This window comes from Hemibagrus wyckioides, linkage group LG17, assembly GCF_019097595.1.
Source record: "Hemibagrus wyckioides isolate EC202008001 linkage group LG17, SWU_Hwy_1.0, whole genome shotgun sequence".
NCBI lineage: Eukaryota > Metazoa > Chordata > Actinopteri > Siluriformes > Bagridae > Hemibagrus > Hemibagrus wyckioides.
Window position 1 is genome coordinate 3083205 of NC_080726.1, and position 20411 is coordinate 3103615.

A 20411-nucleotide genomic window follows, 5' to 3' on the forward strand; every position below is an offset into this window, starting at 1 on the left:
GAAGTGGATAATATAAGGAACAGGAAGTGGTAGCTCAGTGGTTAAGATGTTGGACTGCTGAGTTTAAATAGCACCAAAGGCTAGGTTCTGTCTGTCTGTCTGTCTGTCTCTCTCTGTTTGTCTGTCTGTCTCTCTTTCGCTCTGTCTGCCTGCCTCTCTCATTCTCTCTGTCTGTCTGCCTCTCTCTCTCTTTCTCTCTGTCTATCTGCCTCTCTCTGTCTGTCTGCCTCTCTCTCTTTCTCTCTGTCTGTCTGCCTCTCTCTCTCTTTGTCTTTCTCGTTGTCTATCTGTCTCCCTCTGTGTCTGTCTCCCTCTCTCTCTGTCTATCTGTCTCCCTCTGGGTCACATATACATTACTTCACATTCAAATTCATTCTTCACATATCCCATCCTTGGAGGTTGTGGTCAGAGCGCAGGGTCAGCCATGATACAGCACACCTGGAGCAGGGAGGGGTTCGGGCTCAATGGCGGCAGCTTGGCGGTGGTGGTGGCTTGAGCTTAACAACCCAGAGCCTAAACCACTTGAGCTAACACCACCCACCAAGCTGCCACTCTTGGGCCCCTGAGCGAGGCCCTTAACCCTCAACTCTATTAAACATGTAAGTTGCTTGGAATAGAAGTGTAGGGCAAATGTTGAAACTGTAAATATAATCCCTCTAAGAACACACGCTCAACCAATCAGATTAGAGGACTGGAACTAACTGGTGTGTGTGTGTGTGTATCAGAGTATCTGTTATAATGTAGCTTAGTGTTTATTACATTAAGTAAAATGCTGAATTTGCATAAATACAGCGCTTGAAGTTCATTTCCAAAACACAAAGGAAAAGTCTCAATGTACATCTAAAGAGGTTAATGCTCCTCAATGGGGCTCCTGAAATTTCCCGTCCTGCTCCATCGCTCTCCACGGTGTAGTACATCCTCCCCATTACGCCCTACAAGTGTGTGTGTGTGTGTGTGTGTGTGTGTAGGGGGTTTCAGTGAACAGGTGCTGACTTTCCCCTGCACACTGTGTCATAAAGGCCTTCATTAAGAGTTTAACCTGTCATGGGTGAATGCAGGAGGCCATTACGGGCACTTCAGCATCAGAGCTTGTTACTACTGTACGAACACACACACCCACCCACACACACACACACACACACACACACACCCACACACACACACCCACACACACACACCCACACACACACACACACCCACACACACACACACACACACACACACACACACACACACAGTATGATATGCCATTGTCTAATTAATAAAGCGTTCAGTAGCGAATTGTGATCCTGATCACCTCGAGTCACGCTGTTAAAGGAAAATAACAAACTCTATGCTTGATGTTGATTATTTTTCTGCCTCATAAACACCAAGCCTTTACTCCTTTATTCCTTTAATGATCAGCTGCAGGTTTTTACACTTACACTGCATTTTAATTAAACAGTGAGATAAAGAAAGGAAGATGAAATGGAAGGATAAGGAGGAGGAGAGGAGTGAGAGACCCAGCTATATTCAAGGTATCTGCTGTGAAGTGACCTTTGTTTCTCTTTCTCTTAGTCTGTCTCTCTCTTTCTTACTCTCTGTCTTTCTCTGTCTGTCTGCCTCTCTATCTGTCTTTCTGTTCGTCTGTCTGTCTTTCTTTCACTTTGTCTGTCTGCCTCTCTGTCTGTTTGTCTGTCTGTCTCTCTCTCTCTTTCTCTCTGTCTGCCACTCTCTGTCTGTCTGTCTGTCTGTCTGTCTGTCTCTCTCTCTGTCTGTCTGTCTCTGCCTCTGTCTGTCTGTCTGTCTCCCTATCTCAGTCTTTCTTTCTTTCTTTCTTTCTTTCTTTCTTTCTTTCTTTCTTTCTTTCTTTCTTTCTTTCTTTCTTTCTTTCTGTCTCTCACTCCCTCTGTCTTTGTCTGTCTGTTTCTCTCTGTGACTACCTATCTCTGGCTCTCTTTCTCTGTCTGCGTTTGTCTGTCTATTTGTTTATTTTGACCTGTTTCTCTTCTCTGTCTGTCTGTCTGTGTCTCTCACTTACTGTATGTCTCGTTCACTCTCTAACAGTCTCTCTCTCTTTAATTTAATTATTAAAATCTCTTTAAATTAAGGAATTTAATAAACACTGTCTCAGGACAGCCAGAAAAACTGGAATTCTCTCAGTCCATCATTCCTACCCTGTACTCAGTTCCTCTAGCAGAGTGTGTGGGTGTGATGCCCTGGAGTGCCCCTCTCCTCTGACCCCCCGGGGGTATTGTGTGTTAGCGTACGGCCCGGAGGCAGTATGCAGGTAATGGAAGCTGGGCCGCCGGTCTGTCTCGGGTTTTAATGAGAGCCGTGAGGGTATCGAGGTCCTGACAGTCTAAAAGCCCCACAACATGGCAGCTGAATGCCAAAACAGCCCCCTGGGGCACAGAGGGAGGGGCAAGTCATTCAAAATGATGGCTGTGCATCAGTATTAGACACGAGCCTTATTTTTTTACCCCACTGCGACCCCTCATTATACACCCTGTATTTTATCCTTCTCTTCTTTTGTCTGAGAAAACATCCTGTACTTCTCTCTCTCTCTCTCACTCCCGCACTCTCTGCTCCCTCTCTCTTTCCATTCCTCTTCCTCTCTCTCTCTCTCTCTCTCTCTCTCCCACACTCTCTGCTCCCTCTCTCTTTCCATTCCTCTTCCTCTCTCTCTCTCTCTCTCTCTCTCTCTCTCCCACACTCTCTGCTCCCTCTCTCTTTCCATTCATCTTCCTCTTCCTCTCTTTCTCTCTCACTCTCTGCTCCCTCTCTCTTTCCATTCATCTTCCTCTCTCTCTCTCTCTCTCTCTCTCTCTCTCCCTCTCCCACACTCTTTGCTCCCTCTCTCGTTCCATTCCTCTTCCTCTATCTCTCTGTCTGTCTGTCTATCCCTCTTCCTCTATCTCGCCCTCCCCCCCCCTTTTCATGCACACTGTCTATCATTACATCTACCTATTTCTGCTTCTCTTTTGTTCAGCTGTCACTACACCGTGTCATTCACTCTCCTTTTGTCTGCATCTCTCTCTCTCTCTCTTCTTCTTCTTCTTCTTCACACTGCTATCTTTTGCACTCCATCTTGCTTCCGTATTCTAATCAGGCATTCTTCCTCCGTCCCCTCGTCTTTTCCCCTCCTCTCATTTACCCGACCTTTCTGCTTGTAATCTCTCAGCCTCGGTAATCCTTCTGTGCAAATAGTCAAACAAGTTCTCAATCACTGATGAAGCAACAAAGGAAGGAAGGAAAGATTTTATTTATTTATTTATTTATTTATTTATATTTTTTCCCTGCTTCCATCCGGGCCAGATTCCCATCGGAGCGTGTGGGTTTGATGGCGTTTGTCTGGTGATGATGATGTTGACAGTAGAAATGCTTGCTCTGTCCTTGCATTCGTCACCTCTGGCACTTCACTATGCCGCTGATTAGATTGTGAAATATGGCTGCGGGTGATGCTTCCTAAAGCGCCCCCTCGCCTCCTTGCCTGGGCCGGAGTGGTGTGTATCATCCCAAGGCTTCGACTCGTCCCTTCGGAAGACAGCTCAAGTGGCCTTGGCAGGGTGTAGATTTTGATCTGAATCCATTTTTTTTCTTTCTGGGCTGCCAGACTGTGAGACGCGAGCTCTCGGCTAAAATACTGTCTCAGGAGCACGTATGTGAGAGGAACCATAAACAAGTAGAGCAAGCAATATTAATCCCAGAGCCACTTCATAAATCAGAGAGGCTTTGTGGGGCCACACGCCCTCCACACACACACACACACCACACACACACACACACACACACCCCACACACACAGAGATGAGAGCCCGAGCCTGGGCTAAAAGCCTGCATATTAGTTTACACTTAAGCCACACTGCCGCATTTCCTTTTTAGATTTACATCATCTGCAGGATGCTGTCACTTAGCCTTAATACGCGAGTGCGCACTTATCTGCTCGTACGCTACGATAAAAGCCGCGCTTAAACAAAGTGTCCAGATTTCTAAAACGAGAGAGAGATAGAGAGAGAGAAAGAAAAGCAAACATAATCTGGAATAAATTCCAGCCCGCCAGCCAACGCGGAGGTATCCAGGCCTGACCAATCTGCCGCCTATTCATCTTCCATGAATCATTTATTCTGTGATCGATTAAGGGTAATTGTTCACTCAGAGCAATTTGGACACGGCCGATGAGGGATAGAGGGAGAAAAAAAACAGACGTGAACTCATTTGCTATTGTCTAATTAATGCAATAAACAGGAGACGTAACAAATGCTCGCTTCGTCCCTGACGAACGCCGCTCCGCCGCTCCGTTGCTGAACATCTGGACTTTTCAAGATCCTGGGAGATCGAGAATCCTGTGAGATATGGACCTACCGAGGAAGGTGCTACCGAGATAAATGTCATTTTAAATGCTACTTCACTTCAAGACTTGAAGCAGAACAAACCTCCCTTCAGCTTCACTATGCTAACACAACTTTCTGCTAGCATTAGCCTCAGATGAGCAGCATGAAGTCTAGCTCCAGGGTGTTCCTAATTTAGCCGCTACTTCGTAAATTGGATGCATTTCTGCTAACGTGAACAAAGTGCTGGTTTTAACATTCTTTTCTGGTTTATACCTTCGAATTTCTCTAGCACAAAATCGCCATCTCAGACCTGTAGCTACCTTACGCTAGTGCTTTATTCATTTCTTGTCATTTTATCATTTTTATGTGTGTATTAGCGCAATATCTGGCTTTGGAAATGCTGGCTAGGTAAACAAGCAAGCCTTCTTTGGCATCTAAGACCCTTGTTAGATCAGATCTAGAGTGGATTTATCCAGTCAGGTATAATAAAGGGGCGTAGAGAGTCTCTGGATCTTCCTCTGAGATCTTCCTCTCCGGAGGATCGGAGTAACTGGTGTCATTCCATGATTTTTTATATATTTCTGCACTGAAATGCAGGCCGAGTCTGCTGGAAGGCTCCGGCGGGGTTATCCGAGTCGGCATGCCTCTCCCCGGGGTAATTATTTTTACATTATTACACATGCTCATATCCCTGCTGCCTCGGCGGGGTGACAGGCAAATTTATCACAGCAGGGGTCCGCCTCGGCCTTACGAGGAGGGGCGCGGTGACAAATGATAAAATAAAACCCGTCTCTGCTTAAATTGTTTCTGCTAATTCTTTTTGGGGGGTGAGATTTATGAGAGAGACCAGCCGGCCGTGAAGGGAGATGTGCACAGATATGTGTGTGTGTGTGTGTGTTCCTTGTGTTATGCAGGCTACACAAACAGGCAGCTTTTATCCCGAGATCCATCAGTCATATATCGATATTAGAGCCGCGGTTGACGCATGTGGAAATGGCGTGTGGTTGATGAACGTCGTCGCGTGAAACGGCCGCGTGCAAGGACAGAGCTGGGTTCTGAGCCACGACACACACACACACACACACATGCACACACACAGAGAAGCCTTGAACCTTCTGCTGCTATACGCTGATTGAGGATTTGAATATACATCAAACATATGGCTGTAAAAGCTTTGATTGGCTAGGCTAGACTCCTAGCAGGAAGTGGTTTTCTATTTGTCTATTTATAGATTTTGTGCATAACACACACACACACACTATATCAACCCAGAAGGACAACACATGCTTACTCCGAGACACATAAATCTTTCTTCACAGGATGATGTCCACAATCAGCCCTCTTTCACATACATGAGCTCACAGACGCACATGATAGGCTAGTGCCAATGATTGACAGGTAAGACAGTGTATGCCCCTCCCACCAAGACATGGATTAGACTTCTGGCGAAAGAGAACCTAACCCTAACACTAACCCTACATGTTCCCTAATCTCTATCCCCTGACCCATAAACCCTTAACCCCTAACCCTTAACCCCTAAACCCTATCTCCTAACTCCTATCCCTGAGCCGCTAAACCCTTTCCCCTAACCCCTATCCCTAAACCCCTAAACCCTATCTCCTAACCCCTATCCCTGAGCCCCTAAACCCTTTCCCCTAACCCCTATCCCTTAACCCCTAAACCCTATCTCTTAACCCCTATCTCTTAACCCCTAAACCCTATCTCTTAACCCCTATCCCTTAGCTCCTAAACCCTTTCCCCTAACCACTATCCTTTAATCCCTAAACTCCCCCCCAACCCCGTCCACTCGATTTCTATTGGCTGAAACCAACTTTCTCAGGTTTGACTGCAGGTTGGTGAAATGTGTGCTGTGTTGGACATGGTATTAGAAGCAGGACATGAAAAAGGGACGAATTACAAGAGATGTACCTTCCGTTGCTCATCAGGCCTCCGTCAACTCGCTGGAACGTCACTGAGGTTAGAGAGAGAGAGAGAGAGACAGAGAGAGAGAGAGAGAACGATTATAGTTATTATAGCTAATGTTCAGAAGCTAGTACAGGTGATATTTATGGACACATGAGAGGGAAAAAAGCAATGTGGAATTTTCCCCCATTTTAAGTGGACGCTTTGGCTATTTATAGAGGAAAGTATTTTTATTTGATCAGATTTGTAGTTTTCACCATTTATGAATATAAAGGCTGCAGAAGTTCTGAATGTTTTCTAAAAAGCTGTGTTTTGGTTGTTTAATGCAGATCAAGGTTGAAACCCATGAATCCTGCCACATCCTCAGAGCTGAAATGATTAAATAAACCTTTTAGAACAATTTCAAAAGAAAAAGTTTTATCCAAGCAAACTGTGGATCAGTTTTACTTTAAATTCATCTAGAGTTATTCAGCGCTCGGAACGCTACATAATACAAAAAAATACAAATTTACTGTAAATGTGTGAAATTTCAATTCTACACTTCTACACTCCTTCTTCTTTCAGATTGATTGATTGATTGATTTGTTCATTATTTACTTGTTCATGGGGAAAAGCCCTGATGCACAATTAATGGCAAGCTCAAACTTTGCATCTCCTTTGTTTTATGGTTGAAGCCCTAACTCCATCCCCTATCCAGTGAACCTTATCCACTAACTCCTATCCCCTAACTCCTGTCCTCTCTCCCATATGCCTAAATCCTTATGCCCTAACCCCTATGCCCTAACCCCTATCCCATAACCCTTAATCTCAACCCTTAACCTCTAACCCCTATCTCTTATCCCTTAACCCCATCCCCTAACCCACAACCCCCAAACCTTATCCCCTAAACCGTATACCCTATCCCCCAACTCCTAACCCCAAACTCCTATTCCCTATCTCCTAACTTCTAACCCCTAACCTCTATCCCCATTCCCCTAACCCCTAACTCCTACCCCCTAACTCCTATCCCCTAACTCCAATCCCCTAACTCCTATCCACTAACTCCTATCCTCTATCCCCAATCCTCTAACCCCTAAGTCCTATCCACTAACTCCTATCCCCTAACCTCAATCCTTAACCTCTAATCCCCATCCCTTAACCCATAACCTCATCCTCACACCTTATCCCCTAAACTGTATAACCTATCCCCCCCAACTCCTATCCCCTAACCCCTATCACCTAACTCCTAACTCTTATCCTCTAACTCCTATCCCCTATACCCTATCCCCCTTCTCTAATTCCTGTCCACATCCCCTATACCTTAAACCCTATCCCTTAACTCCTATCCCCTCACCCATAACCACTTAATACCCTATCTTTATGTTTAATCTATAAAAACAAAACTGTCATTCTCATTTCTAATTGAATTAAAAATTATTACCCTAGACAAATTGGGACAGAGCTAAAATCATGTGCTAGTTATTATCATCTTTAAACTAAACATGGACTTAAGAAGGTTCTCTGATTTGTGGTCTATATTGAAGCCCATCAGTTGATCGTTTAGATACATGGCTACGTTTAGAAGGTGGAGTAACTTCCTTCTTACTCATCTGAATGTACTCAAGAGCGGTGTGTGTGTGTGTGTGTGTGTGTGGGTGTGGTCTCTACACAAGCAGAGCATTAAACAAGCAGAGCATTAAAATATTCCATCAGTTTGCAGTCAGGCAGATGAGGCATCTGTTCCTGTTTACGGTCATTTTAGACTTAAAAGTTATTACTTAAAATAAACAAAAACAAAACAAACAAAAAAATATCCACTGGATCAAGTGCTATTCTTTTAGTCAGCCACAGAAATCTGAATTGTTATAAATAAATAGCTGCGTAGGCGGAGTGTAAATCTGGACAGATGTGTTTAATCACTGTGTTGGGTTTAGTCAATGGCACAGAATAATGTCTGTGTCTAATGAATAACGTCTCCTGACACTGGAGACTCCTTCCATAAATCCTAAACATTTCCTTTCTCAAGTAATTTGTGTTTGACGTTGCTATGGAACGATGATGTATAAAGTTGTACTGCACTTCCAGTGTAAGTGTTTTCTGTTCTTTTCTAAGTACAGGAAGATATGTAGAAATTTCACACACACACACACACATGGTAGATAGATAGGAAGCTTATTCGATGCTGAGGTAATGATAACGTGATGGTTGCTAATTGAGCTCATGCTGCGTGTTTATGGTTCTGGAGACAAAAACCACAGACGCTTCAAAGACAAAACAAACAGAGATGAACATCTAAAGCAGGAAAGATGAATTCAGTTGAATTATGGAGTGAATCACACTCACACACACACACACGGACAATATGGTACACACCATGTTACATTTTCATCGTAATGCACTAATATGTTCTGCATGTAAAATGTGTTTGGAAAACTGAAACTGCAGGACGGCAGCGGAGGAAAAAAACAACCTGCTTAATTCTTCATGTCTAGATCATTTTATATTGTGTAGTTGATGGAAAACTCTGGATGGTGTTCACACTGTTAGGAGACCTGACATTTAAATTAAGATGAACATTTTTATTCAGGAAGAAATTACAAAATTATGTTTTTTTTATTTTGAATGTGTGGAGTTAAAAAAAGTTAAATGTCAATTCTAATTTCTTTCTCACTTTAAAAACCCCACCCCATAAACCCACCCCTATCCCCTAACCCCTATTCCAACCCATAAACCCACCCCACCCCATCCCCTACCCCCCCCCCCAACCCCTAAACCCACCCCTATCCCCTAACCCCTATTACAACCCATAAACCCACCCCTATCCCCTAACCCCTACTCCAACCCATAACCCCACCCCATCCCCTAACCCCTACTCCAACCCATAACCCCAGCCCATCCCCTAACCCCTACTCCAACCCATAACCCCACCCCTATCCCCTAACCCCTACTCCAACCCATAACCCCACCCCTATCCCCGGACCCCTATTCCAACACATAACCCCACCCCTATCCCTAACCCCTATTCCAACACATAAAGCTTAACCGTTATCTCTAAACCCGACCCCCAACCACATACTCCTAACTCTAATCCTACCTATATCCATAACTCTTAACCCTAACCCCTAGCCCCTACCCCAACCCTATACACTAATCCCTAACTCTAACCCTAAACGCTAACCCATACTCCTAACTCCAATCCTACCCTTATACATAACTCTTAACCCTAACCCCTAGCCATATCCACGAATACTAATAATCCACTAATAAATAATGGATTTATTCATATATTGTAATTTAATCACTTACTGAGAACTGACCAAAAAAGGAAAATATCCACTGAATTTTTTTAAACACATCTTCACTTATTCCTAATCTAGCAGTGAGCAGGCCAAAAATATTCTGACCACATAAACAACATGAATGATAAGACGGCCAGGACTTGGCTGCGAGGGACGCCGTGGGACGATGAGCGAAATCGGAGAAAAAGAAGAAAGAGGAAATGAAGGTAGGATATTGGGACGGACGGAGTGGAAAAGTGACAGACGGGACAGATGAACAGTACCTGCCGGGGTGAAGGTGAACGACTGAACTGCAAAACAAGAAGACAGAGAAGAGTGTGTGTTAAGAGGCTGGAGTGGGCAGTGCTACAGCTTACAGGGGGATGTGTGAGAGAGTGTGTGTGTGTGTGTGACGGTTAACGCTTCCACATGCCGCTCTCACTGTGTGAGAATTAGAAACAGGACAAAACCAAGCTTTTGGCTATAATCTGGCCTCGTTGTGAGAGTGTAGCTGGATTCGTGGAAGGATTTTTACCAGCGTAGTTACTGAGTCCTTTCCTCTTCTTCCTCCTCCAGTAGAGCCAGATGCTGAAGCCCATGAGGATGACCCAGCATGCTCCTCCAATCCCTGCGATGAACGCCGGCTGCTTCACCACGTCTGTGATCTGCTCCGTGATGCTGTTATTCTTGTCTCCGCTCACAATCACATCTCGGAAGTCTTTACCTACAAACACACCACATACACACACACAGAGTTCAGTCTTGATCTATGGGCCGATATATCTCCCAGAGGACGAGAGTCGAGATGGATAGTAAGGGTGACATTTGGGAAATAAGGGCATGTCACTGGGTGAATCATCAGTTATGGGTCAAACCAGTCAGGAACGCTCAGAGGTTACATGAATCACACTTTATTTCACAAAGTGATATAAAAAAAGGGAATTTCGTCTAGATGAGGACGAATGGTGGCTCCTCAAATTTGACATCAAATAGTCAATTTTCCTCAAAAGGATGGCAAACATCGTCAAACTGTTACGCTTCCTTTCCGAGTTTAATTCCGTTTTATTTGTATAGCACTTTAAACACTGGACACACTTTTACAGAGTTCAGTCAGTGTCTTAAGAAGCAGGTGGAGTGTTTTGTCGTACCGATGATGATGGGATGAGGTTCGCTCTTCACTCCGACTCCTGCGCTGGTGCTGGCAGCCACCTCCACCCGGTATAGCAGCCCCGCCTGCAGCCCGCCCACCACCACCGAGCGAATCGCAGCATCTACGGTTTTATTGACGTGGAAACGTGTCTCGTTTGCCAAACACCAGATCTGAACAGAAAGAAGGGGCATGTAGAAAAATAAGAAAATTATATGTATGTATATATTTATACAATTACACGTGCGTTAACTGTACATACATATACAACAGACACAAAACTAATCTAAAAACCCTTGGTGAAATGTGCACTTTTTTAAATGTAAAGAAATTAAATCAATATAAATAAAAATTTTCCACACTCAAATTTTTAAAATGTAATATGTTATAATAATGTTCCACAGTATTTTGATTTTTTTAATTTGTTTTCCTATTTTCTGTTTTTTAAAATCAATTATACTTTTACAGATTTTTTTGTAGAAAAAGAAATATAATTATTGCAATTTAGTTTGTAAAAAAAATGAATTTTTTCATTATTTAAAACCTATAATGTAATTATTTATATAAATTTTAGAATAATTCACCATAATTTGTTCACTATTAATTTTCTTTATGTTTAATTCCTTATTTATTTTTGGTTGTAGAAATTCTATTTTTTTCTTTATTTGATACAAATATCGAAATATTTATTTTCTTTTGCTGAGTTGATTATTTTAAATAAATTTTGCTTAATATTATTTAAATAAAAATGTATTTTTTAAATACCACCAACATTGGATTAATTTAATATAATTTAATTTCATGCAATTTAATTTAATGTGTTTAAAAGGCTTGATAAACAGAAGAACAATATCAACTGAATTGGTATTTTGTACAGGTGTAAATAACAGGTGTGTACAGCAGGTGAGTGGGTGTCTGCTCGTACCCTGTACTCCTGAATGATGCCGTTCTGATGTTCGGCAGGAGGCGGGTCCCAGGAGATGCTGATGGAGGTACTGTTCTGATTACCCACTGGGAGAACTGTCACCTGCTGCGGAGGAGCACTGGGAGCTGAGAGAGAGAGAGAGAGAGAGAGAGAAAGAGAGAATCTAAGTAAATGTCCTGGAACAAACCCACAGGTTATTATGTGGAATCCCAGAAGAAGAGGCACCTATAGAAACCTACTGCAGCACATGTTTCCTAAATACTACTGCTACTCATTTAACAGATGCTGTTAGGAAACTTGAGGAGGAGTGTGGTTCTTTTGGTGAAGCTTTCCAGTAATTCATGTAATTCCTGTACATTACAGTGCTGATAAATTAACTGCCCTACATACGGTTCTGCCTAAGGAACATCCTACTAAGGGGTTTCTGGGACAGTGAAAGTTAGCAGCATTTATTATCTCTCAGGTAAAAGAAAGTCAGAACTAATGATACTCAAGTCTTTTTGTGGAATTGCTTAATAGAAGTAACGTAATTGAATTCATCCGACATCACCTAAGGGGGTGTGGTCAGCGTCAAACAGGAAGCTGACCTCAAAAATGATGATGATAGATAAAAAGAAAAAAGAATTAAGGTAATAAAATTGTCATGAATAATATAATAATGCACATGTATTTAATATGTATATATGCACAGGACATAATACTGTAATAAAATAAGCATAAAATGGCTCATAATGTACCTGAATTTGTAAGTGAATCCTTTTGAATTTGAAATCGAATAGTTTAAATGAATCATTTTGAATTTTGAATCAAATCATTTGATTGAATCATTTTGAATTTGTAATTGAATCATTTAATTGAATCATTTTGAATTTTAAATTGAATTGTTTAAATGAATCATTTTGAATCGAAACATTTGATTGAATCATTTTGAATTTGTAATTTAATCGTTTATTGAATCATTTTGAATTTGTAACTGAATCGTTTAATTGAATCATTTTGAATTTGTAACTGAATCGTTTAATTGAATCATTTTGAACATTCCCAAATTGGGACAGTGTGATTCAGATGAATTGGGTCAGTCTTAAAATACAGTAAGTGGAGAGAGGAAAAGGAAAAGAATATAATGGCCAAGAAAGACCTCTAATCTAATAATCTAATATAATCTAATCCTAATATTGTTAATAATAACATTTTATAAATACATTTAGTACATCTGTTATTTTCATTAATATCTATTCATGTTTTATGTTTCTTTTATTCATTATTGTTTTTCTTTTCCTTTATTTGTTCTTATTTTTTGGCTATTTAATTTTGCTTTGGCATCAGTTAGAGAGAGAGAGAGAGAGAGAAAGAGAGAGGCATTGAAGAGAGAGACATAGAGAAACAGATGGAGAGAGAGATTGAGCAAGAAAGAGAAGAGAAATAGAGAGAGATAAAAAGGATTGCAGTCTGAACAGGTGGAACTGCATCACTCTCTCTTTCAATCTCTCTCTCTCTCTCTCTTTCTCTCTCTCTCTCTCTCTCTGACCTAGGTGAAGGAGAAGGGTTTATGGGAGGCTGCAGGTGCACATGAGGGCAGGAGTTCATTAGATGGGGATTTTCTTGAAGCTGACACTGAAACTCCAGCACATTTCACTACGCTTTAATATCCCCACTCCTCATGTTCTCTCCAGACAGGGGATTCTTCTTTACATTATTATTTTTTTTGAAAACCTTAACATTGATTTTGTATTTACTTATTTTGTTATAGACTGAGAGAGAGAGAGAGAGATGGAGAGAGACATCACTAATGATTCAGTGTTTTTGGAGGTAATCATAAGAGAAGAAGAAGAAGAAGAAGAAGAAGAAGAAGAAGAAGAAAGCCTAACCCTGTGGACAGACAGCAGGAAGAGGAAAAAGAGGAAGAGGAAGAAGAAAGCCTAACCCTGTAGACAGCAGGTTGAGGATGAGGAAGAAACAGTAATAAGAGTCTTTGTGTTTGTGTTTATGGTGTTGGAGGTGAGAGCAGACGCGTGTGGTGACACGGCAGGACCTCGGGCTTCAGCTTTAGAAAGCACAGAGTGTAGAGATGGTGAGGAGACGTGGGCAGTAAGTGGGGGGAGGAGTGAGGGGAGTAATGGCATGGTGTCACCAAAAATAAGGCTTTCTGGAGGAGAGGTGGAAAAACGTTTATTTAAAAAACAAATTCATTTCCCGCTATGGGAGACTGGAAAGTCACAACACAACAGAATACTGACAGCTCAATTATGTCTCTCTCTCTCTCTCTCTCTCCAACCTGATCTCTCTCTCTCTCCACCCTGATCTCTCTCTCTCTCTCTCTCCCTCCCTCTCTCTCCAACTCTCCATCTTGTTCTCTCTCTCTTTCTCCCTCTCCATCCCACTATTTCTTTCTCTCTTTCCTCTTCTCTTCCTCCCTCTCTCTCCCTCTTGCTCTCTCTCTCTCTCCCTCTTCATCCTGCTCTGATTCTTTCTCCCTTTCCATCCTGCTCACTTTCTCTCTTACTATCTCTCCATCCCACTCTTTCTTTCTCTCTCCTCTCTTTTTCTCACTCCTCCTATCTTCCTCTGTCTCTCTCTATCCTGCTTTCTATCTCTTTCTCTCCCCCACTCTACCTCCCTCTCACTCTCTCGATCTCTATCCCTCTCTCTCCCCTCTCTTTTTCTCTCTCCCCCTTCTCTTCCTCCCTCACTCTCTCTCCATCCCAATCTCTCTTTCTCTGTTTATCTCATTCCCTCGTTCCTCTCTCTCCCCCCTTGTTCTCTCTCTGTCTCTCATAAACCCACATGCCAAAACCATCTAAACTCTCACAACGGTGCCAAATTACAGCCAAACAACCAAAAATAACCCCCCCCCTCATCCCACCCCACATGTTACCCCTGCCCCACCCCATGTTACCCCCGCCCCAGCAGCCGTAAGCTAGCCCCAGTCCTGCAGGTGACTTTAATCTCTGGGCTCTCACAACGTGTTCAATGTCATTCAAAGTTAATGCTGCGAATCATTTAGCAGCTCGTCATTACGCGCTATCCGAGCCAAACAATACAAAGTTCTCATTTAGAGGGTGACGGTGCAGGCCGTGTTAATAGCGCCATTAGCAGGGTGATGTATGATTTAGCAGAGGAACGCGTCCGTCGTAGCGCCTCGGCAGCGGCGGTCTGGAGGGAAGCGTTTGCAATGTTTATTTACGCCTGTAAAAGGTGTGTTTATGTCAACTTCATTCGCAAAGTCATTACACACGCATTTGTCGAAGCTCTTTAGCTTGTTTTTCTCCTGTATAATTCGACAAAAAAAACAAGCAACAAAACACTAAGAGGTTTTATTTATACGAGTGTTTCTCAGTGGATGCTTAAATCTGATTGGTTCATCTGTTTATATTAACGAGCTCATTCTAATACAGAGATATAGAGATTCGTCATTAGCTTTAAAATGCATTAAAACTGGGAGGAAATGTGAAGAATGTTAAGAAAAGAAAAGTCCAAAAAAATTTGAAGAGTCATAAAATACAGTAAGGAGATTTTTTTTCCACCTAATTTAAACTGTAACATCCAATAAATAAATATATATAAAAAAATAAATAAATAGGGACACATCCAGTCCAGAGTGCAGCTTGATTTTATCTGCACCTGGTAATTGCTGCTGAGACACACGGTTCGAGACAGAGAAGGTGTGTGTGTGTGTGTGCGTGTGTGTTGCACGAGGTTAGGGACGAGACTTGGACTCGGGATAACAAATGAGCCTGGTGCTGATTAAACTCTCCGAACAGAGACCTCTCTAGGCTTCCAATTTGCGTACGTGCGTGCATGTGTGTGTGTTTCTGATTTCTGCTCGTTTGTATACAGTGGCAGACCTGTAATCTGGAGACGTGGCTTATAACACTTTAGCGCTGCACTGCGGTGTGGTGTAGAAAGCTGCAGGGAAAAAAGCGTGCCTCTGTTTTGACATTGTTTGTGACAGGAGCACTGCAGCAGGTCAGTTCTGGTGTGTGTGTGTGTAGGTGGTCATAGCTTTCTCTGCAACTCTGTCTCCATGCACTCAGAGTCACAGCGGTTAAATCTTTTCCCAGAAGCCCAAAAATGTTATATCCTCCTGTTTTTGTTGTGTCCATGTTGATGATTGTGTGTCTTTGTCATGTTCCACTCCACAGTGGAGGTTAATATGAAGCCCATGTGAAAGTAGACACTCAGGACTTTAAGAATTTGTAGTGTTTCAGGAGTATTTCTGTTCTGTTTTAGCCTGCTAGGGGTTAATATATTCATAGAAGATCCAAAACGGTTATTTTTTTCCACACAAATGTTTGTATCTTGAAAGTAAATGTTGATATCAAACCCATTTCTGCTCTCTGAGATGCTCTGAGTGCTTGTTCATCTAAAAAAGCAGCTCAAATTTAATCTTCAACCAGTAAAATTAGGGTTAGGACAAGTTGGTGTGGCCTTACCTCTCTCTTTGTATAAGTAGGCGTGGCCTAACCTGGACGTTCCTAGACGAGACGAAAAGCTGTATGCACTAAAGACCAAATATCTCTGGAAAGGCAGTAAAGCAGTGAGAATATTCCTGTAGCAGAACATTACTGTGTGTTGTGTGTGTGTGTGTTATGGTGTGTTACGACAGACCTCCAGCCAAAAACACTTGGCATATGCTCGCATGGCGGATCCCGGCTTTCTGCCCAGACCGTGTATTAAGCTCCTTTGAACGTTGTCATCGACACCCGATATTAAATGAAACAGAGCACAAAGTGCAAAATAATAACAGGAACAAAATGAAATCAATACGCAGAGTGTATAAACACACACCGCCTTGGATCGCCATCGAACTCCTCACGTTCCCGCGCTTCCTTCTCTGACTAATCCCCAAATACTCTGGAGGTTTTAGTGGACGTTCTCAAAATGCTGGATTTCGATGCTACTTGCAGTGTTATTAGTTTGAACTGGAACCAGTAACACCACTAAGCACAGAAAACAACCTCTGGGTTTCCTTAAGGAACAGATGCCAGCTCCAGTCACTTCTGATGGCACTGAAACTGACTTTATAGTGGTTATATGGTTAAAAAATATTGGCGTGAGGAAAAGAAAAAGGCATTCTCATGGCAATATTATTAATACATGTAATCAAGCCATAGCAAAATCGAGCATTTTGAGGACGTCCACTAAAACCTCAGTGTCCAGGGAAATCAGGGATTAGTCAGAAAAGGAATGATGGGAATATTCTGCATGAATATAATCACAATAAGGTCATAACATGAAGCATAATGTGGAAAATTACAAGGAAGTGTGTGTGTGTGTGTGTGGGGGGATTGGGGGCTGATACTTTTGCAAAGCACCATACACGTTTGTATTTATAGCGTCTTACGTTCTTCCGTGGTCCTCGCCGTCTTCGATTCACTGTCCATTCCCTGGAACTCGTTAAAGTAGGGTCGAACTTTGACCTCGTACACGATGCCTTTCTTCAGTGAGGAGAGCACGATGGTCCTCTCAGAGGAAACCTTCACATCCTGGGTCAGCCACGGCCCCGGAGACGACAGCCCCGACACCTGCCTGTACAAAACTCTGTAACCCTGTATGAACTGCGACTGGCGGTCCACCTGCGAGCACAGAGAGGAGAAAACGACAAGTGTGTATGCTAACATTTTATTCATCAATCTTCCTGCATGTAATAATCCTGAAGCTATTAATTCCAGCGTGATTGATGAGACCGAGCTCCATTCACGTGGAGTAATCGCTGCATTTATTTTTAAAAGCCTCTGTGCCCGAGCAAAAGCTAAGATCTACAGGAAACCTCATGTTCACTTGGTAGAACTTCAATAAAAAAGCTTTTAGTGACCCCTCACAGGAATACATACACAAAACCCATATGATCTGTAAAAGCTGCATGACATCAGCCATCACTACTGACAAAAAGGCCTGGGAAAACCTCTGGGCAAGAGAGACAAGATCATGACCAGGACATCCTGGGAATTATTTCCGGAAGCAGAAAATTCCGGTAAGCCTTGATGCGTAGTAAATATTTATGAACTATATTTACTCTGCATTAGGAAGAGATATCATGCATTATAAAGCATCATGAGAGTTCAGTACACAATATCACATTGACTTACTTTTTAAAAAATGCCATTAATTTAATAAATATATATTTTGTGTTTCAATAAATATCTCTGCATTTCTCAAGGCTCATGAAAACAACTTTGGGAAATTTAAATTCAATGAAATTATTAAATTAGCAATAACAATTAGGTCAGAATTTTATATTCATATGTATGTCATAAATTTAATTTATTTATGTATATGTATATAGTCTTTATAGAAAGTGGTTTTCTATAAAGCCACTATAAAGCCATTCACATTGGTGTGAAGTCTTGTTGCATTTTTACCACGCAGTCCAAAAATTCTGCATTTTTCTTTCTCATTGTGCATGTGAACATTGATAAACGCCAATTGGATGTAATTAACCAATCACGTTCGAGACTATGGTGATTTATGCATAGCCACACCCACAAAACCTACGAGAACTGAGCATAAAGCAAGCAAGGACCTCATAAGCACAGCCTGCTAAATCTTCCAATAGCGCAGCTTAGCCACTGCGGTGCATCATCTACTATAGACGTACACAAACCTTGTATAAGACTCCATTTCATTTGTTCTAATTGAATGGCTAGTCTAATTTGTCTTAATTACAGAGTCTCATTATACAAATTGAAGTAACCATGGGTCTTTTTATACCTTCATTTCCACAAATTTGTAGGATATGAACTCATTTTCATGAAAATTCTGAATAAAGTTTATGAATAAATCTGTATCAGGTATACACCAACAGTGTTAACAAGCGAGGCGTCACATCTGCACCGTCATCACATCACACTAGCAGATGAAGGCCACCTCCAATCGCTCGCCGGCCGCCGCTCAGGGAAAGAGCGTGATTTTTCAGCGAGAAGGACATAACGAGGCATAACTCACTCTAATGGCTGTTCAGCTGGAGGGCAGCAGATCGCTCGGTGCTCAGGCAGAGATATTAAACAGCTGTTTTTTTCCCCTTCAGCCAAATTAAATCAGCTGAATGCTTCCTCTCATCGACTCTCCTCCCCACTGCTTCCCAACTTTTATTTATTTTTTTCTGAAAAGTTTGATGCTTACAGAAAACAGACCTGGCACCCTGATGGTCAGGATGGGAGAGGATTTAAAATTTCCAGAATTTTCCCCAAAATTGTTCCTGAATAAGCCTTAGTACACCTGTATACACTTACATACACTCGAGATTATTAAAAATAAAACCGAAGTAAATCTCACTGCATAAAAAATTTTATGAGCAAAAAGCCTTGAATTACTGAGGTAAATTTTTTTTTATATACTTCGTTTCTAGGTGTGTCCATATAAAACCAAGAAAAAGCAAGTGTTACTTAATAATAAACAACTTTTCTGTTTTTACCTACTAACCAGCCCATAGCCCTGCCCCCTTGCTTTCTATTCGCTCACAAGACTAATGCTTATGAAATTATTTCTAGATAAAAAAGGTAAATGTAACCACATCAGGAGCACATCTTTTACATGGTCTGTCCTTTCCCCTTCGGTGAATTTCCTTTTCTGCATTCATCAAAAACGGTAAATGCTACTGAGAAACTCTCAATTTCTCTTAAGTTCTCAATTTAAAAAAGCATGAGATGGCGTCTCATATAAAAATACAATAATTGTTCTGAATGATGAACCTGCGATTAATTACACCTCACTTTTCTTACGTTTTAACCACTTTTCTTCACGGAGAAGAGAATCCGATTTTTGATTGATGAAGCTCCAGATGGCTGCCGGTGTTTTTCCGTGTTGACTGCGTGTGACTGACGGGGCAATCATGAACATATTCCCTTCCTCCAAACGTATTTGAGTCAGCATCAGCAATTAATCAAAATGGCACTTTATCAAAGACAAAGAGATTCCACTGTACATCAATTTATACAGCAGTTTAAGATTCAGTGATGAAGCGAGAAAGCCTGGAGCAGACTTTGCAGTGCCTTCAGGATTTCATGGATGGATTTTTGTGATTGTTGTACCCAAAAATGCAAATTATCTTGCAGAGCTTTTTTGTTCTTTTTTTTTTTTTCCAGAAAACTGCTTAAATTGGCAAAATCACAAGCGAAGTGAAGACACATGGGTAATGACTTTTATGAGAGCTCATGAGTACTCATGCTCCACACACATTAATGGAAGAGGTCTTTCCTCCAAATATTGCGTTTCCCTTTTTTTTTGTTCATTTCTACCATCGAAAAATTGGCAAATCCTCTGAGACTCTGACTTTAAATTTGTGTCATCTCCACAACTTGACACTGAAACACTGAGTACTGAAAGTAGGGAAAGGTCAGACTTACGGTCCAGGTGACCTGAATGGTGGTAGGGCTGAGGACCACGGGGTTGTGTAGCCGGACGATGACCTCGCCCAGCTCTTTCTGTACATGCCTGTGATCTACACCCTTCGCTGGAGGACTGATATCTGCAGAAGATATCAGTTGATAAGCAATTGCAATTTATCCAAATATTACAATTTCTCAGCTATGTTGTAAGTTTTTATCCATTCATAGTAACATCTAATGTTGTGGTTTGGTCTGTGAGACAGGTTCCTGCTAAGTTAAGTTACTGGGCTGACACTGAAGACTTCACCACATAACCAGACATCTTTGTATAATAACATGTATATTAGTCCATTAATTAGCTTTAGATTATGTGGCATTAACACCCTACAAGTCTGTCTAAGATGTTACTATAGAAACAATGCATCAATATAACCCCAGGATTAGTATTATGGCTATTTGTGGAAAATTAATCAACCAATCACAATCCAGAATTGAAGAGCGCTGTGGGTTAAAGCAGCG

General features: G+C 41.8%; 1 protein-coding gene across 11 annotated transcripts in view; it reads right to left on the minus strand.

The window, feature by feature from the left end:
- robo2 (roundabout, axon guidance receptor, homolog 2 (Drosophila)) overlaps positions 1 to 20411 on the minus strand; it is a 229083-nt gene that overhangs the window by 35386 nt on the left and 173286 nt on the right. For 7 of the 11 annotated variants that reach the window (XM_058413726.1, XM_058413734.1, XM_058413730.1 and 4 more), the window contains 7 exons: positions 19911 to 20032; positions 16910 to 17141; positions 11566 to 11690; positions 10642 to 10813; positions 10029 to 10217; positions 9778 to 9804; positions 6243 to 6285 (listed from right to left, as the gene is read on the minus strand). In XM_058413726.1, coding sequence (XP_058269709.1) covers positions 6243 to 6285; positions 9778 to 9804; positions 10029 to 10217; positions 10642 to 10813; positions 11566 to 11690; positions 16910 to 17141; positions 19911 to 20032 — 910 coding nt within the window. The remainder of the gene's footprint in view (positions 1 to 6242; positions 6286 to 9777; positions 9805 to 10028; positions 10218 to 10641; positions 10814 to 11565; positions 11691 to 16909; positions 17142 to 19910; positions 20033 to 20411) is intronic. The other 4 variants (XM_058413725.1, XM_058413732.1, XM_058413727.1 and 1 more) reach the window with 1 other exon arrangement.